Below are 26,853 nucleotides of genomic sequence, written 5' to 3' on the forward strand. Positions count from 1 at the left end.
ACGACGGCTTGAGGACCGGGGCTTCTGGCCATCCAAGCCCCCCACATATGCAGCTGTGCCAAGGTTCTCTAGGGCCCAGGTGGGCGAGTCTGGGGGTTGGCACGTGGGTGGTGTGGGTCTCAATGACCCTAAGTGGGTACATGTGTGTGCTCAAGGGCTGAATGTGGGTGGGTATGAACCGGGCCGACTGCTGTTTTCTTCTTTGGGCTCTGATGCGAGCTCTTCAGCGGCAGCAATGAGTGAGGGGCGACGTCCTGAGGGTTGTCCTTGATGCCCCAGCTGCCAGCTGACAGACTGAGTGACTGAAGGGACAGGGAGTATGTGTTCCTTCCTTGACCTTTAGAGGGGCCCGATGTGGGCAACCAGCCAGGACTTCAAGACCAGGTGGAGGCTGGTGCTGACGCCAGGCAGAGCTCAGGCCAGAGCCATGGGCTTGGAGCTGGGGCTGAGGTACATGGAGGGGCCAGCGGGGGCCGTGGGAGGTGTGGGCTCCAGCTCCATGAAGGCTGAGTACAGAGTGGTGAGGTGCAGATCTCCCAGGGCCCCAGAGCCCTCACTGCCTGGTGGTGCCAAGTCACCTGCCCCATTGCCCGTCTCTGACAAACAGGGCTCTGGGGGGAAGCAGTGGGGGGCTGAAGGAGGCTGTGGCATCGAAGACGACGTCGGGGATGAGGTCACCAGCACCAGGGGGTCGAGGGCCAAGCTGTCATCCTTCAACTGTTCCCACAAGTTTCCTAGTTGGGGGGGGAGAGAAGAGGTGTCATCGGGAGGCACCTGAGAAGCCCCTTAGCGCTCCCCTCTCCAAGCTCTTGATGGGTAGTAGAGAAAAGGGGAATGGGGTGAGGACTGGCACTAGCTGTGTGAGCTCTGGCACATGCTGACCCTCTCTGACCCTAAGATTCCTCCTCCCATGTGGCACAATCTGACCCTGGTGACCTAGAGGTTGTGGGGAAGGTACTGCAAAGGGTTAGTGATTTGAGAAATGCCCACCAAAAGGGTGCCTGTGAATAGCCTGCCCTCCAGGACAGCCTGGGAGACCCCAGGAGCTCCTCCTGCTGCTCCCTGCAGAGACTCCCGAGGAAGTAGATTTGTAGCCCAGGCCAAGGATTTTCCCACCATGCATTGCTGGTATGACGGACATATCTCGTTGGGCGGCCTCCATGGCAGGCCCTGGTGGACAGCAGCAGTACCAGGGAGAGAATAGTGCACCTGCTCCCTCTGTGTCATGTGACCTGCATCATGGCAAGCTGGGGCCCAGGACCATGGAGTCCAGAGCATGACCCTGGCTACCTGCACCCCATTCATAACCAACTTTTCAGCTAAGTTGAAAGGGCAGGCAAGAGGGGGTGGGACTGGTGGATCCTGTCTTCACAGCTATCCTCAATCTCTCCAGGCCTGCCCAACTCTGACGTCTCCCACTCCCATGGGCTCCTCTGTGGCTCCTCTGCATTAGAAGACCAGCTCTAATAGACGCAAAGGCTACTGAGAATGTTCAGGCCCTCCCAGTCGAGTACAGAACAAATCATAGAGCCCCATCCAATCGAGCCAGAGCTGAGAGTGGCTTGAAGATGGGGTTAACTGGGACATGTCCAGTGGGGCCGGGACTGAGGAAGGCTACAGCGAAGGGGGAAGGATGTTCCTTGTTGCTACTCTCAGTTCTCTGCTTCAGCTGATCCGAAAGCTAGGGGACTCAGAGGGAAGGGGCCGCCCCAGCTCACCCTGGAAGTCAAAGTCGGTGAGAGAGGGATTGATGGCGTCCAGGTCGGTGCTGAGGTCTCCGTCTGGCAGGAGGGTGTCATGCATGGTCCTGGCTGGGGAGGGCTCGGCTAGCAGCTTGGTGCTATGGCTGGGCGGGGTGTGGGCAGGCAGAGGCGAGTCCTGAGGGGCGCCTGGCTGGGCCCGGAGCTCCAAGTGCCCATCTGGCTGCGGGAACAATGGCTGTGGGGGTCCAGGTGGGGCCAGGCCCGGCGACAGGTGTGGATACGTCTGCCCATAGCAGGAGGGCACTTGTCCTCCTCCCAGCAGGTCCTGCAGGGGATTCTTGCCAGGAATTGGGCCTGGAGCTGGGTGCAGTGAGTGTAGTGGCTGGGAGAGCCCAGCTGGAGGAACCAGTGGCCGAATGGAGCTGGAGCCTGCCAGCCCAGGGGGCGGACAGCCCAGCAGCGGGCAGCCCAGTTTCTCCCTCTTATCTCCAATGAGGCTGTCCAGTTCTTCTGTAAAGGCCCAAGAGAAGGAACACAGTGAGAGCTCCCTCCTCCCTTGCCCCCTCCGGCCCTGGCACCCTCACTCAGACCGTGTCGCACTGGTTTCTGGGTCCTCCTGGGCATGGCCTGGCAGCCTCACCTGGCTTGGCCATGCTTTTGCGCACAGCGATGGGGTCTTTCCGTTTCCACTTCTGCAGTTCCTCCTGCATCTTGTCGATCTTGGCTGGATTGAGGGCCCACAGGCAGCCCTTGCGAGACGAACTGCCCGATTTGTTCTCCACCTTCTCGAAGCACTTGTTGAGGGAGAGGTTGTGACGGACGGAGTTCTTCCAGCCATCAGGTGCTGTCTGCCAGAGCCAGGCAAAGCAAGAAATTAGGCTGGTGCAAGGCAGCTGGACTGGCTCCAGATATGGGTTCTGGAACATTCCTTGGCCCCTTTGGGTACCGAGCTGGCACCTGCTATCTATCACTCTCTCCAGCATTCAGCATGTGCTTGATACTTTTCAGTGGTGGCAAAGGGGTGAGCAGGAATCTGGACCACAAAATCTCCCTAAAATCTGCCTTTATCTGATCCCCTTCCGAAAGCCAGGGAGGGGGGTTTAGGGTGATCCATGCTGCAGCCCCCTGCTTTATGGCTTGACCGAAGTTGGTTCACTTTCAACTGGGTGGTCAGGCCTCTGCTGGACACCCCTGGGGACAGGCAACTTGCTATTCCAGAGCTCTCCTGTGCCAGCCTCAGAAAGGGCATCAGAGAGACTCCGTCTCCTGACCCCTCTGGGCCTGACTGGCAGAGAAGGAGGAGCAAGGACAGAGGGTGACTGGGCAGGTGTGTGTGGCACAGATGTCACAGTGCACTGGGCTGGGTGTGGGGGGAGCGTGTATAGTGAGCTTGTGCCCATGTCTGCCCTCAGTGCCTCTGGCTGGTGCTGGCGGTGTCCCCTGTGAATGTGGACAGTTGAGTGTGAGAAAATCTCCCCAGGTATGTGTGTGAGTGCCCACGACTATGTGAAGGGTAGGCGTGTGTGTGAATGTGAGTGTGCCCAGGGGGTGTGTCCCAGTGGGGAGGCCAGGCCTCAGGCAGGAGGTGCTCGTGCCAACAGAATAAACACCCATTAGGCAGCCTGGTCATGCCACCAGTGCAGTAATTGTGCCCAGGGAGGGTTGTAAAAACCATTAGGCTGACTCAGTTGGGTGAGAGGCGGTGGCGGGGGTGCCAGTGGAGGGCCCCCTGCCTACCCTCCCCTCTTCCCTCTCCAGGCTCTATGTCAGTCCTGAGCCCAGAGGGGCTGAGTGTGGGCACAGTACCCGCTCTGCCCGGTGGGGCTTCTGCCCCCTCATCCTTTCAGCCCAGGTCCCTGCTTAAGTAGGAGCAGCCACTCCCTGCTCCCCAGCTCTCTTGCCTCAGGGAGAAGCCAAGGTGAATCATGCCCTGCAGAACCGGGCCCTAATGCCAGCGTCATGGGGAGCAGCTGACGGGGGCTGATAGGACCTTTCTTGGAAAGGGGGAACAGCTGGCTGGGGAGGGGGCTGATGGTAATGAACCCCCTGATCCCCAGGGACCACCAGAGCAGGTAGCTGAGGATACAGTTTCTGCGAGGAGTTGAGGCCCTGTCGCCCCATGGGCAGGGTTAATAGGCACTGGGGCTTTTATAGCCCTATAAATCGGTGACTTTAGGATGCCAGGGCAGCCCCCACCCCAGCCACTTCCTGTTTGGAAGATGAATGGTCAGCACTAACAATTATGTCCAGTGGCTGGTCACTTCCCTAGCCCCACATCCCTGACTCATGGGGTTCTGGGACGCCCACATCAACTGCCTTGGGCGTGACTGGGGCTGTCCACTTCAGGTCCACTTGTGCTGGAAAAAAACAACCTTCAAATGGGAAGTGAGAGAGGGAGGGGGCAGGGGATCTTTGAACTCATTCCTTGGCTTGGTGGGAGGGGCACTGCCAGAATAGAAGGATCGATGCACTGATGGGTCCAACCCATTTTTGCAGGTTGGAAAACTGAGGCCAGAGATTATCTAACCTTAGGTCATCCAAGGAGGAAGGGTCAGAGCCTAGACCCCAATGCTGCCCCCTAACTAAGCTGGATGAGAGTCCCCACTGGGTTATCCCATGGAACTGGCCTCTCCAGCTGGGGCCTGTCCCATCTGCATAGATGCTTTCCCTCTGAAGTCCAAAGTAAACTCGGGGGTGAGGCAACTGGCTAAGAACAACAACAAGAACCACAAGAAAAAAAAAAGCTGTTAGACCTCTTCACTCTTCAGTCCCATAAAACAGGGATTACACGGCTCCTAGGAAAAATAATTAAGGCAGGAAGATGAGCTGCAGGGAGGGGCTGAGGGGGGCGCTGGCTGGGAGTTGGCCAGAAGGGTGGGAAGACCGGCTGAGAGCAGTGGGCGGAGTCTTCATCCCTCTCTCTCTGGCCTGGCCCCTTGCAGCCCCAGAGGAAGCCCCCAGAGCTGGAGGGATCAGACAGAGTTTGACCCCTAGATGTGCCAGGGGCTGAGGGATCCAAGTCTCTTCCTACCTTCTTTCCTTTCCAGACCCTCCAGGGACCCACACACATCCCCATGCCTGGCCAGAGCACTCCGCCGCCTTGCCCACTCCTCAGCAAGCACATGCTGGCTGGCTGCAATTATTTCTTGTTTGGGACAGCCAGGGAGTTGATGGGGCAGGAGCTGCCAGCTGGCAGGTGCAGTCAGGCAGGCACTACCCAGCTCCTGCTCTCTGCCTGGGTGGCAGTTAAGATGGCAGCTCTCAGCATGCAGGAGCCAGAGAAGGCTCCAGTCTCCTCCGTGCCTGCCCCTGGAGAAGCAGTCTGTGCTGGAGGGGAAGTGGAGGGTCCAGGAAGCTAATGGCTGGATGCGCTTGCTGAGGGACCTGGGGCAGATGGATCAACTTGTCCCGTGTGTTTGCCTGGCCTGCCTCCAGGAAGAGAGTAGGATTGAGGCCCCTGAAGTTCCCTTTGTGGAGGACAGGAACAGGTCCTGTTTCAAGGGGTCGGGGTGGGGAAGAGGGAAGGTGGATGAGCCAGCCAATCTCCTGGGACACTTGGAGGTTGGGAAGCCCACACCCTGCTCTCTGGCAGAACCACAGCTCAGTCTGCTACCCACAGAGGTTGATCCTAATCTCACCCTGCAAGGCAGCCTTGGCCCCAGCACCTTGACAACTCAAGTGGCCAGCTCTGCCCGCCCTCCCAACTCTCCAGCGTGGGAGCAGGAGTGGAGACAGTGTCTCATGTCTTCCCCAAGCTCTTCTCCCACCCCTCCATTGGGTGGGTGGCTGCTCCCTGAAGCCCCCCATGGGCTACCATGTCCCCTTTCCTCCAGGTTCCTCTGCAGCCTCGCGGGAGCCTGAGCTCTCTGCTCCGATGCCTGTCCTTTGCTAGCTGCCGCTGGTTCTGGGCTCAACCATCTGGCTGCAGAGAGGCAGAGCTTGCCCAAGCTCCCAGAGGGGCGGTAGGGTGCAGCTGGACCACGGACTGACCTTGAAGTAAGGAAAGTGCTCCGTCATGAAGTTGTAGATCTCACTGACAGGAAGGCTGCCGGTTTTACTGTTCTTAAGGGCCATGAAGATGAGGATGCTGAAGAGAGAGAAAGTCTCTGAGAGCCAGGATCTCTGTCCAGGGGCTGCACCCACCCCAACCCTCAGTGAGAGTTGCTGTGAGGAGAGAGTGTGAGAGTGGAGGCTGATGTTAAGAATCGCTGCTGTGCTAGGGTCTGGTGAAAAGCAAGAAACCCTAGGCTGCCCTCCTGGCTCAGCTGCTTATCAGCTCTGAGACTGTGGGTGCGAGCCTGCACCTCTGGGGCCTCCACTCCCTTGTACGCTCAGAATTGTGAGGCAGGGGGTGATGCTTGCACATGGATGGCGCTGAGTAGGCAGGAATTGGCAGCCCTCAGCTGCACGCCTGGTGGACAGGAATGAGAAGGCTGAGGGCTGGAGCTCCCCATGAGGGGTTGGGCCTATGTTCACACCCTGTGGCTTAACCCTCTCGGCAGCCTGGACTGCTGTCCTCCTGACCTTTTTCGGTTTTTGAAAGATGAATAATCAGACTTGGAAAGATGAGGTAATTTGCCAGTAAATTCCAAAGCCTGCCCTTGAACCCAGCTCTGCTGGCCCACGAGGCCCACCTGCTCTCCTCTCTGTATACACATCATCTTCCCTCCCACAAACCCTTCCTTGAGGCTTCTGGCTGATGTTTAAGTTCCTCTTCCTTCCACTGAGCTTGCATTAACTGTGGAATTGGCCACCACCTGGGGCCTGGCACATATTCGGTCAAGAGGCCCCATGGGCTGGATAAATGCAAGCACAGAGAGAAGGGTCTCCAAGACAGGTTGGGTGCTGCCAGTTCTTAGAACCCTGCCCAGAGAGGTCTCTGCAGATGCAAAAGATGATGGACAACAGAAGCTCATCTGCCATCCTGTCCATGCCTTGTTTGCTGGAAAGCTTTGGAGTGCCAGCTTCCCTCTACGTCTGGGGGGCCAGGGGACAAGGCAACTCCAGGCCCCGTGTACAGGAGTGTAACGGTCAGCAGGCTTGTCCCTGGGCTACCAGCACCTGTACAGTTGAGCCATAGCCCTGAGTCCCCAGGGTTGGATGGAAGCTCACCCTATTTCTCTGCTCCTAGCAGCAATCCCTTGTTCATCTCTGGAAGCCCACTGGGTACAGCTTCTACTCCTAACCATTACCCTTGGACCTTGAGGATTTTATGCTTCGGTTTCCCCATGGGGTCCCTCCCCCCGCTCCTCCCTTTGGTCCAGGAGTGTTTGGGAAGGTACCTGTAGGAGTAGATGGGTTTAGGGAAGAGCGGCTGGTGCGCATCAGTGCCGGCCTGCGGTGCGATCCGCTGGTAAGGGTAGTGAGCTGAACCCAGGTAGGGCACTGGGTAACTGCCACCACCTGGCACATACTGCAGAGGGCAAAGGGGCAGAGGTCAAAGGTGGTTCATTTACAGAAGATGCAGCTAAGAGGCCCCATCAGCATCCAGAGGAAGCATGGCTCTGCGTCCGAGGGGCTGGCAGCCATGTGAGTATTGGAGGGTTGGGCGGAGGTCAATGCTGAGGCCTTAAAGAACTCTCTCTCGTGCCTGGCGGCATGGCCTAGTGGCTAAAGTCCTTGCCTTGAACGTGCCGGGATCCCATATGGGCCCCGGTTCTAATCCTGGCGGCTCCACTTCCCATCCAGCTCCCTACTTGTGGCCTGGGAAAGCAGTAGAGGACAACCCAAAGCCTTGGGACCCTGAACCCACATGGGAGACCTGGAGGAAGTTCCTGGCTCCTAGCTCCAGATCAGCACAGCACCGGCTGTTGCGGTCACTTGGGGAGTGAATCATCGGACAGATCTGTATCTCTCCTCCTCTCTGTATTTCTGACTTTGTAATAAAAATAAAATAAATCTTAAAAAAAAAAAAGAACTCTCTTCAGCTCCCACTTCTTGGCCCTGGACATGTCCAAGTTGCCATGGTGATGAGAGGACCTGGTCCCTGACCATTGGATGATCCAGGTCTTCCTTCCATTCTCTGGCGCAGTTGGGCTGGAAATGGGATGTCCAGCCTGGGTGTTTGCTGGGCACTGCCACCTTTTACAAGTTTCAGTGGCTCTTTGAAAGAGCCGGTCATGGTGGTGGACAGGTGCAGGTGGGAGGTGGTTTTACGGTGAAGGCGTGGCCGTGGTGCCAGGGATGGTGTTTTATTGGGGCAGGGGGTAGGAGACTCTCACTCCCCCAGCTGCTCCAGGCTGAAGGGCTCTTTCCAGGTCACCAGAGAGACACTTAGTGCCTGAGTCACCCTCTCTCCAGGCTCCATAAAGCCCTGGGTGCGGCCATCTTGTTAGGGGAGGGGGTGCAGACAGCAGAGGGCATCAAAGCAGGGATAGGCATGGTGAGGCCATCTGAGGACTAGTGGCTTCTTAGCCCTGCTGTGTCTCAGCCCCAGTTTGGGCAGGCTGCCTCAGGGACACGCATGAGCCTTGGGATAACTTCAGCTGTCCTAACCAGGCCCCTCCGGTCTGGGATTGGGGAGAATGTGCCCTGCCTGTACTCCCTTTGCTTCCTTCCAGCTCTTTCTTTGACTCACAAAGCAGGGCAGCCAACTCCCCCAACTTCCCCCACTGCCCTCCCCTCCGCCTGCTTCCATGGCTGGGCCAAGATCAGGACCAGTGGCACAGAGCTGGGAGTAGAACCTGCTCCACAGGCAGGGCCTGTCTCTGGTGCCAGGCTGCAGGTGGATGGAGCCGTGCGCTGGGCAGTCACTTGCTGTGTCTTGCCCAATGACTCTGAGAGTTGCCTGGCTGCTCTGGGGCTCTTTTCTTTCTCTTTTTGAAAACCTCCAGCCCATGCCAGTTTGGGACGATTACCTGGCATCCTGCACCCTTGGGAGGAGCTGAAGCTGGGCACTAGGGTGGGAAGGGCCAGGGATGCTGGGACTCCCTAGCCCCACACCTAGTGTGCAGTCTCTCTAGGTCAAGGTCATAGCTCAAGAAGGTTAGCTGCCTCACACGCGAGCCCATGGCTCTCTGGCCTGCTGACCTTGTATCATATATCACATATACTCTCTTGGCCCTGTCTTTGGGGTAGCTCCTCCTTTTCCTCCCTTTTGGGTTCACATTACAGTCCTGCCTCAATCTCAGCCCCCACTCTCTTGTTTGAGATCTCTTAGGCACTACTGGGGGCTCAGAGAAGCCTTGCCCGTCCCTTGCTCCTGGTGTTCCAGCCTGAGGATCAGAGCCCTGCTACCCTGATCTGCACATCCAAATGTGCACACCTACACATCATCCTGAACCCCCTTGCCCCAGACTCACCTGGTGGAAGGGGGGCTGGGAAGGGCAGTACACGTGCTGCAAGGGATGCTGGTAGCAGTACATCCCAGGGCCGTTCTCCAGAGCTGGGGGCTTGACCTTCACCTCTGAGCCCTGTAGGAAGAGAAAGTAGACGGCCAGGTTGGGTATTTATTTCTCTCCCTTCCTCTTTCCTGTGTCCTGAACCTTATACAAAAACAACTTCTCCACCTTCCCCTCCCAAAGCTCATCTCTAAAGAATGGACAGAAGGCAGAGGAGTACAAACATTTCCTCAAAGGAACTCAGCAAGTGGACCGTGCAGCTGAAGCTACTGGAAGTGCGCCTCCCTGCCTTCCAGCCCACTGTAGGTAAACCGCTGAGGCTGAGCTGTCCAGAGGAGTAGAGGAGACATGGTGATGTGCGTGCTAAAGCGAAGGGAGGGCCAGAGGTCTCGTGAGGCCCACACAGAGTACCAGGGACTTAACATGGAGCTGTACCCCAAAGAGAGACAGGAGCAAGTGCAGCTGGGTCCCCAGAGGTGGGTCACTCTTCCTAGGCTCCCCAGGGGCCTAGGGAAACCAGCATCCAGGCCCAGAGGGGCCAATCAGCTGTCACCTCTTCCTGGGTGTGCCCTGGGGTGGCTGATGCTGAGATTGTCATAATCACAGAATCTTGGGCCTCCGAGGGCTGAGATCAACTGTGTCCAACCCCTTCATTTGACAGATGATGGCCCTGAGCCCAAGGAGGGGAAATGATGTGGCCAAGGTTACCCAGACAGAGGCCCCCTGAGCTGATGCGTGCTGGTCCAGGCCAGGCCCAGTCGGAGACTGCCTTGGGTTCCTCCAGATCAGGGCTGAGTACTGGAGGTCGGGGAGTTGAAGCAGGTAGCAAGCTCCTCTTAGCTTCCCTCTTCCCAAGGCAACTCTAAGGACCTCTTGTTAGCCTGACTTTTCCAGAGAGGCCCAGAGAGGTTTAGTGGCTTGTCCAAGACCGTACACACAGCTGGAGGTATAGCTTTGCCAGGACACTGGGACCTTCCTAGGTGGCTTTCGAGGTCTTTCCAGAGACACACCCAGGCCTCGGCCTGTGCAAATGTCAGCTCTGTATAGTGAGGCTGAAAGGGGAGACTTGGCCTCTGTGGCTCCTCCCTCAACCCTTTTTCTCAGCCCCTGGAATGTGCTTCCTTCTCACATTTGCATATGGGTGGGTGGGGCTTGCTGGGCATCCTTGAAGCTTCTACAGAGAAGTCTCAGGCTGGAATCCTGACTCAGGAAGCCCTGGGAGGCTGCCAGCTTCCTTAGCCTGACCTGCCTCCCCGACCTGGCTCCCTTTGTGCTGCTCTAGGCCACCATCACCGCCCTCCCCTGCCCCCACCACAGTAGATGAGTGTCCAGCATGAAGCCAGGGAACACCTGCTCCCTCCAACCTGCTCTCTGAGCATGTGGCTTCCTGGGTGCAAGCCCATCTGGAGCAGCAGAAGTCTGGAACAAGCAGCAGGGGAACTCAAAGAACCTTTACCAGGCCGTCAGGAAGCAAGACACCCATTAGCTGTTGGTACTCACCAGGACTTGGGCGTTGTGCTCTTGGCTTGTGTAGGGAAGCCCACCACACCAGGCCTCGGCTGGGAAGCCAGGCAGGAAGGCCTCAGCCTCCCCCATGTCCACTGGGATCTCCTCGAAGGCCTCCAGCGAGCCTGGGGCCTTGAAAGGGTGTCCGTCAAGGGCCAGCGCAGTCTGCGCTTCTGGGAAGACATCCTCGTGGATATGCCGCTTGTATGGGTGGAAAGGCGTGTGGTTGCCCTTGAGAAAGCGGCCTGGACTGCTGGCTGTGCCCTCCTCAAAGCCGAAGCCAGGATACTTGTCCGAGGGTGAGAGCCGGAAGGGTCCTGGGCCTGGACCTGCTTGGCAGTGGCTTTGGGCTTGCTCAGGGCCTGGCGATGCAATGCTGGGGCTGTGTGGGGGCAGGGAGGGGGCTTTCTCTGGAGGACCGTCAGGTACAAATGATGAGCAGCTGAAGTTGGCGTGCTTCTGGGAAGACAGAGGGAAGATAGCCCATGTTGGGAGAGGTGTGGGGGCAGGCTCCGGGGTCTGCCAACATGCTGCTCTATGCTGGGCTGAGGGTTCTGAGATGGAGCTCTGGGCAACTCTCAAATGATGGGGAAGGCACACATGTCTTTGGCACCCCTGATTGACAGGGTGGGGGTGGGGAATGCTGCGCATGATGCCCCAAGTCTCATGGGGCTTCACCCCCTGTGCCAGGCTCAGTGTGAGCAGAGGCCTGTGGTTCTCGGCATCCCTGAGGACTTGTCTGCTGGTGGAAGGGATAAGCCAGACTCTAAGTCAGATCTGTAGGGTGTGGTGACTGGTCCCCTATTGCTTGAATAGCCACAGCCCAAAGCTTGAGAGCCAAGTACTTACACTCTGTGGAGCAGGAGAGGCAGGGAGGCCCGGCGCCTGCATGAGGTCCCCTTGGGGATCGCCCTCCAGCCTGGCGGTGCCTGGCAGCGCGACGTCAGACTGTGGCGGGAGCAGTGACACCATCACCCAGTCCTGGCTTCGAAGAAAGCCGGCTACGATGAGAGGGAGGACCAGCGTCCAGGAGGGGCCGACCCCAGTCCCCACCCTACCACCCCCACTCCATTCCCAGCCTAGGCCAAGTGGTGATAAGGGGTCAGAGCAAGAGAGGCAGACATGAGAGAAGGAAAGACAGAGTGAGAGAGAGAGAGCGCACTGGCATGGCTGTCCCTGAGTTCTGCTCCTGCAGAGCCCTGATCCAGGGAGACCCTGCTTCTGGCAATTCCACTCAGTCTCCTCTATCATCACGGACCAGGTGAGGTAACTTGGACAGGTCTTTCTGTCTAGTGGCTGGGCAGGTCCTGGGAAGAGCTGGGCAGAGGGTGGGGAGAAGGAAGAGCTGTGGCTACCTGAAGTCCAGGTCTGGGCTTGGAGCAATCCCTACAAGGCAGGTGACACAGCCATCAGCATAGGCAGGGCCTCTGCTGTGACTCTTGGGTCCTGAGCCTGGCTTGGCATGAATACAGCAGGATCTGGGCACCTCAGGGGGTCCTGGCTGCCTGGTAGCCCACAGTGAAGATGCCAGCTGGCTCCGCATCCTACCCCCTCAAGAGATGTGCAAGAGTGTTTGCAAGTGCATCCTCCAAACTCTCCTACCTGCAACTTGGTGTGGGTCCCTGCCCCTTTTGAAGTTCCAGACTTCCCATGAAGACCCAAAGGCCTGGGCTGACTGATGGCTAGCCTGAGGCCTTCCTCTCCTGGGAACCCACCCTATCCCCAGCTCCGTGGGGGTGGATAGGAGAACTCAGAATGCAAAGCCAGTCCAGGCCTTTCTGGACTAGCTGAGTCAGCAAAGCTCTCTGCGGTTGGACAGCACGACCTGCACTGCTAGGAGGAGTGACAGGGCCTCCCTCACCGGCCTATGGTGAGTATCAAATGGAAGCATGTCTACAGAGTATCGAGCACGGGCTGGGCCCTTGTCCTGTGGTGGCACCTTCCATCTGGCTCGCCTGTGTGTCCCCTCACATGCAAACAGCAGCTGCTCCTGAGTTTATTCCTCTCCCCTCTCTGTAGTGGCCTCTGATCAAAGCAACCATTTACTAAGGGACAGGCCCCTGGGCAGAGGACTGGGATGGCTTCCTCATGCCTTCATCAGAACCAATCCACCAGGAGGGCACATTATTAGCCCCACTGTCCACTGAAGGACACCAAATGTGAGAATCCCTATGGGACTTGCCAGGACTCGGCAGAGTCGGATTCTAACTCAGATCTGAGTCTGCACATTCTTACAGTTTCTTTACTTGGCAGAGGTCAGGGTCAGGGTTGGGGTAGGGTAAGCTGGGAGCAAGGCTTGAGGCTCACACTTGCCTCTCGTGCTCAAGACCCCCTTGAATCAGGGCAAGGGATTGTGCCAGTCCCAATACTGCTACCCTGGGAACCTCTGGGTCGACGGTGTCCATCCTGAGCCAGGCATGTCTTTGCTCAGTAAACCATCTCCTTTCTTTGACTGAGGAGGTGAGGAGGGCACAGAGAAGAGGGGATTGGCTCCAAGACTCACAAAGAATCAGTGTCAGAGAGAACTGACACGTGGGGTCCAGGTGGGTTCCTCGGGGGAGGCTCTCCCGCCCCTGTAAGAGTCCCTGCAGCTCCTTCTCAAGTCCCGTGCCTGTTCACTCGGTGATGCTAAATGTGGCGTGACCAGGAAACGCCGAACTGGCCGTAACTGGATACAGCAAGGGAGCAGGCATGGGGCCCAAGTGTGGGGTGGCCCATCTCCAGCTCCGCATGACCGCCCGGGGTCCGGCCCTTGCTCCCCGCAGAGCTCCTCCTGGACTGCTCGGACCTGCCTGCCCTGCCTCACCCCAGCCCAGTGCTGACTTCCCAGGAGGGGGTGCCCTGGGCTTGGTGCCTTCCCAAGGCGTCCCCTGATCCTTCAGATGTAAGGACAACCTCCCCCACCACCCCCACCACCCACCCTGAGAACTCGGTCTTTGTAACCTATTGGTGGGGGGCTGGTCATGCACTCTCAAGAGAACATGGGGATAAAGAGTCAGGGTTAGGACTGCGGCTGACCTGAGTTGTAAGTTCCATTTTTATAGACAATGTTCAAATAGGCGCAGGTGTTAAATAGCACAGTGAGTTAAACTGCCGATTGTGATGCCAGTTGATTGTGGGAGCATGGGTTTGAGTCCCGGTTCCTGACCTAGCTCTCTGCTCTTGTACACAGAGAGGCTGCGGAACAGGGTCAAGTGCTTGTGCCTTGTCAAAGACCAGGATGGAGCTCCTGGATCTTGGCTTTAGCCTGGCCTAAACCTGGGCTATTGCAGCTATCTGGGGAGTGAACCAGCAGATGGAAGAGCTCTGTCTCTCTGTGCCTTTCCCTTTTTGTCTCCCTGCATTTCAGATCAATCAATCGATACATTTTAAAAGACAAAAACAAAAAAGAAACCATATAGACACCAGGGCTTCATTTCCCCGAGGTGACCAAGCCACGGGCCTCTGACTCCAGGTGTTACAGTTCCCCTAAAGGTTTTGCTGCTTCAGGTTGGGGACCCTGGTGAGGCCCTTGAAGCGCTTGCTGCCTGCCCAGCTTCAGCCCAGCCTAGCCACTGTAGGGAACCCAGAACCCAGTCCTCTGCTTCCCAGATAGGATCCTGAGGAGGGGCCCCAAGACCAGCTCTGGCCTGAGTCCCTTCCCAAGGGCCTTCCCCGAGGACCCCCTCACAGCACCTGCCTTACCCCATGCTTGTCTCAGTCCCTGGTCCCCAGCTGAGTCTCTGCATGTCACTAATGGAAGCCCTGACCGACTTCCCTTGGGTTTGCCACCTCCCCTTCTCCAAATCCCCAGGAATGCATTAGACCTACTGAATTCAGAGACCTCTGCTCCCCTTCATTTGCATTGTGGAAATAGGGGGCTTCCTCAATGGTGATTCCTGATTCATTGGCCACAGAATCTCCTGTTTCACAAATTAGGCCCGGAAAAGCAGTGAAGTTCCCATATAAGAGCACACAGATCCGGAAAGAGGACCCTCCACCAGCTGCATTTCAAAGGGTCCTCCTGCCCCTTCTCTGGGTGGGGACAGAGTCTCCAGGTTGGGATTGGGAAGGGCTTACTTTGGGGGAGGCACAAGGCTGCCCTGGTCCAAGCTTCTCTTTCCACTGGCCAGTCAAGTTCCTGAAGCTGACCTGTCTTGAGTCAGGATTGGGTTTGAATCTCCACAACTGTGGGAATTTGTTTGGATGAGTTGCTTGATTACCTTCCCTGGGCCTCAGTTTCCTCATCTGTAAAATGGGACTAATCATACGTACCCTTCTGCAGCACTAGATGAACTATTGCTTGTAAATAGCTGAATGCATAGTATGTGTTTAATAAATGATAGCTATTATTAATAATTAGCAGTGGGACCAAGTTAATTCCAGGCATGAGCTCTCTGGGTGGAGGGAGGGGGAGCAAAAGGAACACCCCTTCTTTGCCTCCCCAGCGCTGGCTCCCCGACGTGCCATTCCCTCACCGACACAGGCCAAGTTTCTCCCCTCTGGGCTCAGAGGGCATTTCAGCCGTTCCCGATTGCAGAGCCCCGCAAGAACTGCAGTGGGAAGGACAAGGGGATGCTGTTGTCCTGGGTCTCACTCCACTGAAGCCTAACCTTTAACCTACCTAGTTCAGGTTCAGTGAGCACTTGTGACCCGAGACAGGAGGTCCAGTCAGCAGCCCCCTGCTCCACTGCACATCAGTCCGATGACCCATCACCACCTGTGGGTTCCTCTCCTGGGCCAGAGCCAACACTCTCAATGTTGGACTTTGCCCTGAGGTCCTTTCAGTTGACTTCTACAGAACATTCTGCAATCTATTCTGCACTTTTGTGTCCACATCTCCCTTCATCCTCCCTTTGCCCTACAGGGAAATGGGTTGTGGTGTCAGGGAAGTGAGTGGGTGCTGTGGGCTTGAGAGAACCAGTGGTGTAGCTCTCCTCCCAACTCCACGTCCACTAAAAGCAGCCCAGACCAGCCATCATGAGACACCTGGCCTGTAGTGCTTAGTGAACACCACAAACCAGCATCTTTCAGAAACCAACAACTGGACCACCTGTGATGTTCGCATCCCATAGGAGAACCAGTTTGAGTTCTGGCTTCTCCATTTCCAATCCAGCTCCCTGGAAAAGCAGTGGAAGATGACCAAACTACTTGAGCCCCTACACCCACAGGGGAGATCCCGATGGCGTTCCTGGCTCTTGGTTTCAGCCTGGCTCAGCACTGGCTGTTACAGCATCTGGAGAGTGAACCAGCAAGTGGAAGATTCTCTCTTTCTCTCTCATTGTGCCTTTCACATAAATTACACCAATTTAAAACATAAAGTCAAAGCAAGAACAGATTGGTGAACACTGGGGATCGGGCCAGGCTATTGAAAATTGCCCCACTTCGCAGGGGAAAAATCAAAGCCCCGAGGGAGGAAGTGACATGCTCAGGGCTACACAGCTACATTGCACAAACATGCCTTCCTCTCACCGCACGCCCAGGCAGGCACACACATACACTAGGGGAATAGTGACTGGAGACCATATCTGTATCTATGTTCTCTGTACCCTCTGCTCTTTCAACTTCTTTCATAGTCCTTTTGGATTGGGATAGTCAGGTCGGGGTTGGAAGAAGTAAACAAGAAAGAAGTGACTCTCTGGCTGGGAAGGGAGTGGACAGGTGCAAGCCCAACAGGACAGCCTTAATCTTGACCACATCCCTGTCCACTCTGTGTCCTTCTCACAAACAGCCAGGCCTGAGCCCCTCTGCCAGTCCACATGACCCCACCTCTCCAGGAACCTTTCTCTGGAGCCTCAGACTCCTGCAGAAGACGCAAGGCCAGGGAAAGGCTGGGGAACAGCTTGTCTGGCTGTGGGACCTTATGCGGGTCACTGCCCCTTTCTGTACCTCAGTTTCTCCAGGATCATTCTGTCTTGTGGATGGTGTACAGCACTGCCACCTGGGTCCTCCTCCCTGTTGTCCCTGAGGGACTCCTCAAGGGGATCAGGAACAGCTGGGTGAATGACCATACCCCAGGAGGAAGGGACTTGTCAATCCACAGCCACTTTACAAATTAGAAAAACCAAGGCTCAGAGAGGTTACTCTGACTGCCCAAGTTCACTCAGCTAGTAAATTGTGCTGCCCAGGCTTCAAAGCCAAGAGGCTTAACCACTATACTCTATAGCCCCACCTGGGGGGAACCTCAGTCTCCTTGCTGACACCTGAAGGTGAATGGGGGGTTATGTTGGAAATCTTGAGAGGGTCTGCTACTGTACACCTCTCCCCAGCCCCAGGCAGCTGAATCACAGCCTAGGGCATGGAGAGCTCCTGCTGGGCTCCCTCCGTGCCCTGTGCCCCTCCCACTGGCTGCCTCCTATCCCTTTATGAGCGAGGTGGAGCCGGCTCAGTTCCGCCTTAATGGTTTCTGTTGCCGGCTGCGGCAGCTTGTTTTACGAGGGGTGTGGCTGTGCCCAGTGCTGGCCTGCAGCCGCACCCGGGGCTCCGCCTGGCTGGCTGCTGGGAGGGGTCCCCTGGAGTAGCTGGGTAATTATCCAGCCAGGGGTGGCTTGGGAGGGCCTGGGGGCTGAGCTTGAGGCTTGGACATCCCAGAATACTCAGGATCCTCTCTTGGGTGCTCCTAGACTCTAACTCCCCCCCTCCATCAAGTTTGGGGGTTTGGAGGGCAACATCCTGGCCCCTCAGGCTCCTGATTCTGCCTGGGTTTCCAGAAATGGATCAGCAACTCTTGCATGGAGATCTGACCACAGTGCTCAGCAAAGCAAGTGGGGACAGACAGGACAGGGGCCTCAGTGGGGAAGAACAAAGGACCCAAAGCAGCCCCAGCCCCGTGGGATGCTCTCCTCAAATGTGAGCCACTGACACCTGAGGTTGACTCATTCCCAGCCCTCAAACCCCATCTCTGCTGAAGTCTCTTCAGCCTTCCCTGCTGCTGCAAGATGCCTGGGCTCAGAATATCAATAGAAGGCCCATCCGGATAAAACCCTTGGTGCTGCTCTTTCTGGGTTAATCTGGAAGTTCTTCCCGATGGCTAACTTCGATCCTTGTCATCTCAACTTTCTTGTCCTGTCCTCCCACTCATCCACCAAGGGGCTCCTCCAGAGGCTATTTCTGGGTCAAAGACCCCTCCTCTGCCTCCAGGGATAGTCCCAGCTCTGTTGGACCTGACTCTGACAGCTCCCCGTTCTCTGGTACGCCTTGGTCCACCCAGCTGTCCTGTCCAGCCCCATGCATCTCTGGGCATCTGCCCATCTTTCCAGTCCCTCTCCACTCCATGCCACCCAACCCTGGCCCAAAAGGCACAGAAGCTAAACACTCACAGTGGGTTCTGGGCCATGGCCACCATCGCAGCTCCGGGGAGTCATTCAACCAGCAGCTCCCCAAAAGCTTCCATCAAGGTATAAATACTCCCACACACCTGGACCGTCCCCCTGCCTCAGGGCAGGGGCGGAGCTGCTTCCCCAGGCTTTGCAGGCAGGTCACATGCCCATAAATACCACAGGACCACAGACCCTTCCCAGCAGCACTGACCTTTCTAGGTGGATGGATGGATGGATGGATATATGGATAGATGGATGGATGGATGTATAGATGGATAGATGGATGGATGGGTGGGTGGATGGATGGATAAATGGATGGATGAATGGTGGATGGATGGATAGATGGATGGGTGAATGAATAAATGGATGGTGGGTGGATGGATGGATCAGTGGGTGAACAGATAGGTGGATGGGTAGATGGACAGATGGATGGATAGAAGCATAGATGGAATGGTGAGTAAACAGGTCAACAGTTGGATGGAAGGACAGATTAATGGATGGACAGACTGATAGGTGGACAATGGATGGATGGACAGACAGGTGTAGAATGAATGCTTTGACAGGTGAATGTCTATGACTCCCCCCAACCACTTTGCAACACACTGGGGCCTATTTTGTAGATGGAAGAAAGGGATGTTTGTTTTCAAAGAAACAAGAAATGTTGCTCCTTAAAGCTCTCAATGCAACCCTTCTTTATGAGACATACCCACTGGGGTCCCTCCTCTGCATTAGGCACCTAGCCTGAGAAGTCAGTTCTGCTGGTCCTCCTTGCTCCTTAGGTGTCCCTTTCCAGAAACCTCCCACCCAATCCTGGCCAGGCCCCTGAGGGTCTTCTGCTTTTACCCTTGGTTGTAGACCACCATCTACATCTACTCTTTCTTCCTTCCCGCTCAGCTGGCTGACCTCAGACCTCACTGCCAGAAACAGGGCCAGTTGCCCTCTGAGCGGTGTGTGTGTGTATGTGTGTGTTGTTTATGACGTGGGGAGGGGGAATTCTCAAGTGTGAATACGCAAAACCCTTAGATGAGCAGCCTGAGGAGAACTCCCTGAGGGGTTTTAAAGCTGTGACTTGTCTGATGGTGAGAACAGGCTGGCAAAGGCCATGGGGATGGATGGACGAGGTGACCCGGAACTATTAAGGACCTGGTCACAGAAGTGAGTTTCTAGGAGGTGGGGTTCCATCCCTGTTTTATACTAGCAGAGGTTGGGAGATGCAGCAATGTGCAGGGGGTAATGACTGGGGGTCCTGAGCCCCAGTTTCCTCAAATCCTCAGTATGCCTAGCTGTGAAATGCAGAAGGAATGGATGATGAGACAGGGAATGATTGTAGGGCCTGGAGATTTTCCATAAGTGATGAAAACCGTCGTTGCTACAAGCTTCCTCCCAGCCACATTGGGTGAAGGGCAGGAGACTTGGGTCAAGGAATGGGCCAAATCAGAGGGCACCCACTAGTTCTGGGTCTCCATAGCCTAGAAGTCCCACCCCCACCCTGAAGTCACTTAGGATTGACTCTAGTGGTCCCGTCCCCATCGTCCCTACCACACACACACACACACTTCCTGTAGGCTGCATGGGTAGCTGACCCAACAGTCCCTTAGTTGATTGGCTATGGGCAGTGATTGGCAGCTGAGGCTCCACTCTGTCAGACCCACAGGGATCCTTCCCCCACTGGAGCTGTCATCTCCTGAAGACTTCTTTGAGCCCTGACTTCTTTCCCTTCACTGGGAGCCCCAGGATGAGGACCCCGAGTGGCCTCTTCCAGCTCTGCCATCAGCAGGGGATCCTCCCAGGAAAGGCCCTCATTCTCACCTTCACAGAAGCAGCCCTGGTGTCCAATCTCTCCGAGGAGGGACAGGTCCTAAGCTCCCTTCTCCTCCCTGTCCTTAGGTCTGTGGGGTTCAAGAGAGGAAGGGGACCCAGAAGGAGCTTTTTGCCTTCAACCATTGCTCCCCAGGAGAGTCCCCCCCACCCCATGGCAGTGGCTCACCCCCAGCGAGTCTCAGCACGGACACAGTTGGCCCTGGCTTCCCACCACCCCTTGGGCCCAGGCCTCTTACCTCTGTATATATCATTACCATGACTGCTCATTATTACCCATCTATTATTAGGGATATTATTTCTGCCAGCACTGCTAATAACACAGACCTAGGACAAGACAAATATGCCCCATGCCCCTCCCCTCCCCCTGCCACTCATCAGCATAGGCAGGCCAATGCCGACCTGCGTGAACTGACTGGACTTTGGAGGAAGCAGTGCCTTGGGGGGCCCTCCCACTCAGGCCTCTCTCCATCTGACAGATGGGGAAATTGAGGCCCTGCTAGCAGAAGGGATTATTTTTGTAATACAGGTGCCTGGGCTGTGTGAGGCTGGCTATAACCGTGCCCCTGGGTATGTAGCAGGCTCTGGGGGTGTTTCCTGGAGCTCACCTACCTCCCCCTCCTGTCACCACTAGATCCCTCTGGGCTGTCCATTGCCATTATCTAAAGCCTTCCTATGGTCAGGGGAAGGCCCAGAAGGCACAGTCACCTCTCAAAAGCTTTATAAGGCCTGCTGTGGGCTCTTCAGGAACCCCCTTGTAAGGGAGCTGGAGGATATTGCCCACCATGGGTCATGAACACGGCTGCAGTCACTCCTTGCCCCCTGTGTGGGGGTGTGGCTGCTGAGAGCAGAGTCCGATGAGTGGATTTTCTGATCACAGTGATGTGTGTGTGAGCATCCTATGCCTTCCTACGCCAACAGGATGGCACAGCCTGGGACATGGCTATGGAATTTACAAGAGTAGGTGGGACTTCCAGTCGTCTTCAGGCAATTGGGTTCCAGGATGTGCCCCATTCTGTGTGTGTGTGTGTGTGTGTGCATGTGCACAAGCATTGTACTTCCTAGCTGGCTGTAGTTCTTGCCAGAAGCGATAGTTTCAGGCAGCGGGGAAGGTCCTTGGAGGGTGTGTGAGGACAGGGCCTGAAGCTGGTTGTCCATGCATGCTCTCCGTTCCCTACCACCCCGTCGTGAGCATAGGGGTGGACAGTGAGGATTAGAGCCCCCGGGGGCTCTCTGCTGCATCCTGGAGTGGGGTGGAGTGGGGAGGGGCCACACATGTGATCAGAGTAGGGGGCTTTTGAAAGTGCCCAGCCCCTGGAACTTCCAGAGAGCCTGGGTTCCTTTTTGTTTGTGACTCAGAGCAGGCTCTCGAGTCAAGTTCCCTGAGACATCACGATTCAGCTAATTCTCCCCGGTCCCATTAATCTGAGCTGACTAAGCAAGAGCCACAGGCGGGGTAGAGACCCGCAGATGTCCATTGATGGCCAGTGGCAGCCATTCCTCAACAGCCAGGCAGGTTCCTGATTTCACCCTCAGTCCATCTCCCAACCTTGGCCTCATCAATCAGTTTCCTCTCTCCCCACCCCAACCCCTTTTTGGAGCCCTCTGGGAAGACCTGTCTGTCCTGCCTTCTCCTGTCATACACCTATTGGCTAGAGATTCCATTTGGACACCAGACCTCAGCTTGTCCTGGTGCCCTGCAACTCAGCATTGCTGTTTGGCCCAACGCAGCCCTTAGGGCTGGTGGGGGATGGGTGGGGGTTGGGAGGCTGAGATAATCCTCTTCAGTCTACTGGCCACCCCCAGCTCAGCACTGGGCTCTGCCTCAACCCTCAGAAAAGATGCAGGACCTGGTGGGGGCGCTAGTAGGGAAAGCTTGGGAGACTGGATAGGTGGGAATGATGTGCATGGAGAGATGAGGCTGGGAAGAGCGAGGGGTAGGGCTGAGCACTGAGGAAGGGAGTTAAGAGATATACGGGTTGGAGGTGAGGAGTCCATTGGAAGAGCTAGGAATGTGTATGGGAATGGAGACTGGGTCAGGATCGGGGAAGAGATAGGGATGGAATGGAAGGCTGAGAGGGGTGAGGATGGAGATGGCTCACAGATGGAGGAAGGGACGGCAGTGGAGGGTGGGGCAGGATGAGCTGGAGAGACCCAACTTCTTCAGGAGTGATGGCAGTGGATGTCCCTGGGAACACTGCCTGGGTCATCCCGTCCTGTCCCAGCTCCTGGGTATGTAGCCAGCCATCCCGCCCAGCCCAGATACAGGACCGCTTGAGAAACCATCTCCTTTGGTCACCGAGGCCAGGAAAATGCCATTTAAAGGACTGGTGAGCCTCTCTGGTCCTCTAGTTTGTCAGGTGCCCCCTGCCGCTTCAGCTATGGGGCTCCTCTGTCCTCTCCCAGTTCAGGCTCCCTGGACATTTCTGTGTGACTTAGGGACAGTCTCTGGCAGCCCAACTTCTGCTGTTTCATGTGAACCAGGCTCAAACGACACTGAAAGGTGAATGACTGGACAGCAGGAAGGACTTACAGGCTGGGCAGGATGGCGTGCCCTGGGGAGGGGGGAAGCAAGGCTATGCTGATTTCTTGGAGGCAGAGGGCAGTAAGGTCTCTCTGTCCGGGGCTGCACAAAGCTTTCCCAGAGGCAAAGGTGGCCCAGGCTCCACTGAGGACTTCTCTTGCCTAACTTCCCCGAGTCTTCACCAAAGCATTGCATTGGAGGCCCTGTGGATGGAGGAGATAAAGAGGGGAGCAGGGAGGCAACCCAAAGCCCCCTAGTCTTTCTCTTTCATTACTAAGACTTGCTGGTCCAGAGGATTGTGGGGTTCCCTGAGCCCCTGGGAAATAAAGTCCTCTGAGAACTCCCTGGCATTCCCGGGAGAACAGGTTCCTGGCTCTGGGAGGTGAACGAGGCGCCGGGCCTGAGGGGGCAACATGCCTGGGCAGGCCCTGGAGCCCAGGCCGGGAGCTGAGCTCGCAGAGGCTGTACGGGTGGGGCGGGGTGGGGCGGGGCGGGGAGAACATGTGCCTTTCCCCGGTGGCACCTTCATCCCTGAGGATTCCCAACATGGGGCAGCCCCTACCCCCACTCCAGGCCCACTCTGAACCCCTCATGGAGCCACATTGGAGGTGCTGTTTTCCCTTCCTTTCTAGGGGCGTGCAGCTGCTGGTCAGGAAGTGACCGGGAAGGGGATGAGGTTCAGGCCAGAGAGGACAGGCCTGCAGCGCAATGCCATCCGGGGCTCATTGGCAGGGGAAAGGGAGGGCTAGGAGGCACCTGTGGCAGCAGACTTCAGAGCGACTCCAGGAAGGACTCAAGACTCTGAGCGAGCTGACCAAGCTTCCTCTTGAAGGGATTAGGAAAACAAGGACAGAACAGTCCTGGCTGAGCTGGGACTGACCAGCACAGAGCCAAGGAGGAGTCCCTCTCCTGTGGGTTCCTTCCCACTGCCTGCCCAGTTGCACTTTCTACCACCATATCCAGAATCTTGTCCCCATACTCATGAGTGCTGAGAGCAGGTGAACACGCCCACTTGTTAGAGTCTGTTCTTAATCCCAGATGTTTCTTTGGACCCTTGGGGAGGGCCGGGGGACTCCGTGGGGAATGCCAGAACTTATCCACTCAGGGAGGGCGTGGGGAGGATCCCCACAAGCGGGAGGGGGCTTCCTGCCACTAGGGTCACTTCCCTAACTGGCCTTCCCTCTGCAAACTCTGAGGGTCCCACACTCTCTGAGTGTTCCAGGTATGCACAACACAGTCCTTCTCCCCACCAGGATTGAAGGGGTGAGGGAGAGAGAGAGATAGAGACAGAAAACTACCTGCTCCCCACCACCCAACTGCCTGGAGCTGACTCTGCCTCCGGCTTAGCATCAGCTCCTAACCACAGCACCTGTTTGCCACCTGTCTGCTTCTCTGCCAGGTGCACCTTCTCCTGCCTGCAACCTTGGCCTCCCCATAGGTCCCAGGCATCAAGACCCCCACCCGAGCTGCTCGGGGATATTGACCATGATGTGTGCACAGCTGTGGTGCCATGTGGCTCCCAGAGCTGGCCTCACCCCTCTCCACCCAGACCACCTCCGCTAGGCTGGCATCTACCTCCCTGCCTTGCAGCTCCTATTGCCTGGTTTGAGCACTTCTGAATCCTCCTTTCCCCGCTCCAGTATGGAGTGGGTAAGCACACCCCTCCTACAATCCATACACACACACAACCCAAACCCAACAACACAACCAGAGAGGAGATCCATGCTACAGCAGGAAGGATGGACGTTGAACAGCTTGGGACAAGAACAAGAGGGAAGGCTGGAAGGAGCTGTCCCTTAGATCTCCAGGCACTCACCCTGATCCTGGATCATCCGTGAACTGCATGAAAAGCTGGGGCGCACTCAGGTGCTCTCTGTCATCCCCGAGGCTGTTAAAAAGGCAGCCCCCTTCCCAGGCCCTGGCCCAGCCCTGCTGGCCTCCACGGCTGACTTGGGCCGGGTCTCCTCTTACCTGCTCAGTGAAGCAGGTCGGCGTGGGGGCCGGGGCTGGGGGGCCAGGAGCTCCGTCCGTCTGTCAGTCCGTCAGCTCGGCTACCCTGGGTCTGTGCTGACATCAGGTGAGGGGAGGCAGCTGCTGGGTGAGCCAATAATTATGATATCAGCTTCCCCTTGCCCTGAGGGGCTGCTGCCAAAAATGGGGAGAAGAGAAAGGTGACTAAGAAGCTCGTTTGCGCCCTGGCTCTTGTTTGACAGGTACCGGCTCCTGTGCCCGCCCCAGCCGCGCCCTGGCCCCCCCAACCCCTCCCTCCTCTTGAGTGAGATCGGGCCCCCTGTCCCTGCCAGCGGGCATGGCCTGTGGCTTACGGAGGAGGGGATTGTCCTGTAGCTCCCCCGCCACAACCTGCACCCCAGAACTGGGTTGCCAGCCCCCCATGGGTGGGGCACAGGCCTGCCGAGGCACGCACACGTGTGTCAAAAGAGCCTGACTGCTACATATGTGTTCATGAAGCTGACAAGGAGGTTCCAGGGGTGGTGGCCCTGGGCTCTTAAGGCATGGCATAAGCCGGGAAGTGAAGAATCGGGCAGGAGCAGGGACTCGCTGGGAGCAGCCCACAAGGTCTGGCCATCCAGCTGTTTTTCCACAGTCCCCTAGACACCTCCAGTGTCTCCTTGTGTGTGGCATGCATGTACCCAGCAGGGCGTGTTCCTCTCTGTTCTGGGCTGGCATGCATCTGCATCTGTGACTGTGGAGGTCTCTGTCCCTGCACTCATGCGTCTGTGTGCATGTCTCCTCTGGGTCAGCAGGTGGTTCTGGGCCATCAGTAGATGGGCTGGAGGCTTCTGGTTCCGTTCATTGTGATCTAGAGCTGAAAGGCAACTTGTGTAATTCTAGCTCTGGTTCTGGCCCTGCCCAGAGTTCACATGGAGAATGGGGACCCTGGAGAACCCTAAGGATTGGTGCCTGCTGTTCTGCTTCTACCTGGTGCCTATCCCTTGCTCTGCCAGCTCTCCTGCTGCAGCCCCAGACCCTGTGTAGGTCTCTCCTGCTTCCTTTTTCATCTTCCTTGCCCCCACTCTGCCTTTTGGCTGTTCTGTCTCCCCTCTTCTACCTCTGCATTGACCTCTAAGTTCTTTCATGTCCCTGCCCCTTTTGGAGTTAAAGGTTGCAGAGAGCTGGTGGTAACACTGCTGCCCAGCAAGTCCTGGGATTTGGTCTCTGGCTTGAGCACGTGGACAGATGTGTCTCTGCATCTCACCACATTCAGTCTCTCTCATTGAGGGGAGAGCCAGTGTCAGCCTTGGGGGTGGGGATGTCTCTTAGTGCAGGTGTGGAATGGACAAAAGTATTAACAGAGTTCTTGATCTGGGCAGGGAATGCTAATGCTGTGGGTTAAATACTTCCAAAAAGAGGGTACTAAGTGCTTGGATTCCGATCCTGGCCTTGCTCGGGATTTCAGCTTCCTGCTAATGCACTCCCAGGGAGACAGCAGGCAGTTAGGTTTGTCACCCACGTGAGAGACTTGGGTTGAGTTCCCAACTCCCAGCTTAGGCTGTGGCAGCCATTTGGGGAGTAAAATGGGGGGTGGGAGCTCTCTGCCTCTTTCTTTGTTTCTCAAGTAAAAAGGGAGGAGGAGAAGAAGAATGACAAGAGGGAAAGAGGGTGCTGGGAGGTGACAGTGAGGCCCTAGAATGATGCTGATCTGTGAACTTCCATTTTTACCATAGTGAATCTCAATTTCCTTGTCTGGGGCCCAACGCGATGGCTTAATGGCTAAATCCTCGCTTTGCAAGTACTGGATCACACATAGGCACCGATTCATGTCCTGGCTGATCCAATTCCCATCCAGCTCCCTGCTTGTGGCCTGGGAAAGCAGTCGAAGATGGCCCAAAGCCTTGGGACCCTGCCCCCGCCCCCCATGGGAGATCCAGGAAAAGCTCCTGGCTCCTGGCTTCGGATCAACTCACAGCTTCTGCCCTTGTGGCCCACACACAGACCTTTCTCTCTGTTTCTTCTTCTCTTGGTAAATCTGCCTTTCCAATAAAAATAAATAAATCTTAGCAAAAAATTTCCTCATCTGTCAGCTAACAGAAACTTCATATTACTTTCTCAAGTTGTTGTGAGGATTAAATAAATGTGCGTATTTAAATCCTCCAGCACGGTAGATGCTTGATCAGCTTGTGTCCCCTTTCTCTTCAGCAGGTGCAGCGTGCTGGATGGGAGACAAGGATGTGCTGGTCCAGGGCTTCTCTTCTGGGCTGTGGAGACTCATCTCCCTGGCAGCTCCCAAGAGCAAGCCAAAGCCCTGTTCCCTTGCACCGGAAAGTCAGTGGCATCTCTGAGTGACGCGGCAGCTAACAGGCCCTCGCCCGGGGTTTGCAGATTGCTCCTGTTTGGTCTCTACAGGGCCTGTTGTTGTTTTTAGGCTCACTGATGTTTCTCTGTGGATGCACAAGAGAACCATGGCAGTTGTAACTTGAGGTCTAGCATCATTGTTAGCAATAAACATTATTCTGAAAGTCCCAATCAGTTCAGGCAGATAAGGAAAAAAAAAAAAAGAAGTGGTGTAAATATGAGAAGGAAGAAAGCAGATTCTCTAAGAATTGCAAATTGTGGGTCCAGCGCGGTAGCCTAGCAGCTGAGGTCCTCACCTTGAACGTGCCAGGATCCCATATGGATGTCAGTTCTAATCCCGGCAGCTCCAC

The 26,853-nt window shown here is 56.3% G+C and overlaps 1 protein-coding gene across 2 annotated transcripts; it reads right to left on the reverse strand.

Annotated features, from left to right (window-relative positions):
- Nucleotides 1-414: 414 nt before the first annotated feature.
- On the reverse strand, nt 415-11,521 carry FOXN1 (forkhead box N1). Of its 2 annotated transcripts, none has more exons than XM_041001407.1 (8): nt 11,399-11,521; nt 10,544-11,005; nt 9,005-9,115; nt 6,986-7,116; nt 5,694-5,790; nt 2,344-2,551; nt 1,719-2,213; nt 415-734 (listed from the first exon to the last, which is right to left on the reverse strand). In XM_041001407.1, exons 1-8 carry the CDS (start codon nt 11,519-11,521, stop codon nt 415-417), a joined length of 1,947 nt encoding a protein of 648 aa, XP_040857341.1. The 2 variants fall into 2 exon arrangements, with proteins under 2 accessions (XP_040857341.1, XP_040857340.1); XM_041001406.1 differs by having other exon boundaries at nt 10,544-11,008.
- Nucleotides 11,522-26,853: the final 15,332 nt, after the last annotated feature.

This window comes from Ochotona curzoniae, unplaced genomic scaffold, assembly GCF_017591425.1.
Source record: "Ochotona curzoniae isolate NIBS_2020 unplaced genomic scaffold, NIBS_Ocur_1.0 scaffold_2453, whole genome shotgun sequence".
Taxonomy (NCBI): domain Eukaryota; kingdom Metazoa; phylum Chordata; class Mammalia; order Lagomorpha; family Ochotonidae; genus Ochotona; species Ochotona curzoniae.

What these genes read in the sequence shown, in the direction of transcription:
- FOXN1 (XM_041001406.1), bottom strand. Translation starts at nt 11,521, where the DNA reads ATGGTGTCACTGCTCCCGCCACAGTCTGACGTCGCGCTGCCAGGCACC. An exon ending in AGCACAACGCCCAAGTCCTG is followed by an intron (nt 9,116 to 10,543) that starts GTGAGTACCAAC and finishes CTCTTCCTACAG; the next exon opens with GGCTCAGAGGTGAAGGTCAA. An exon ending in CCCAGCCCCCCTTCCACCAG is followed by an intron (nt 7,117 to 9,004) that starts GTGAGTCTGGGG and finishes TGCCCTCTGCAG; the next exon opens with TATGTGCCAGGTGGTGGCAG.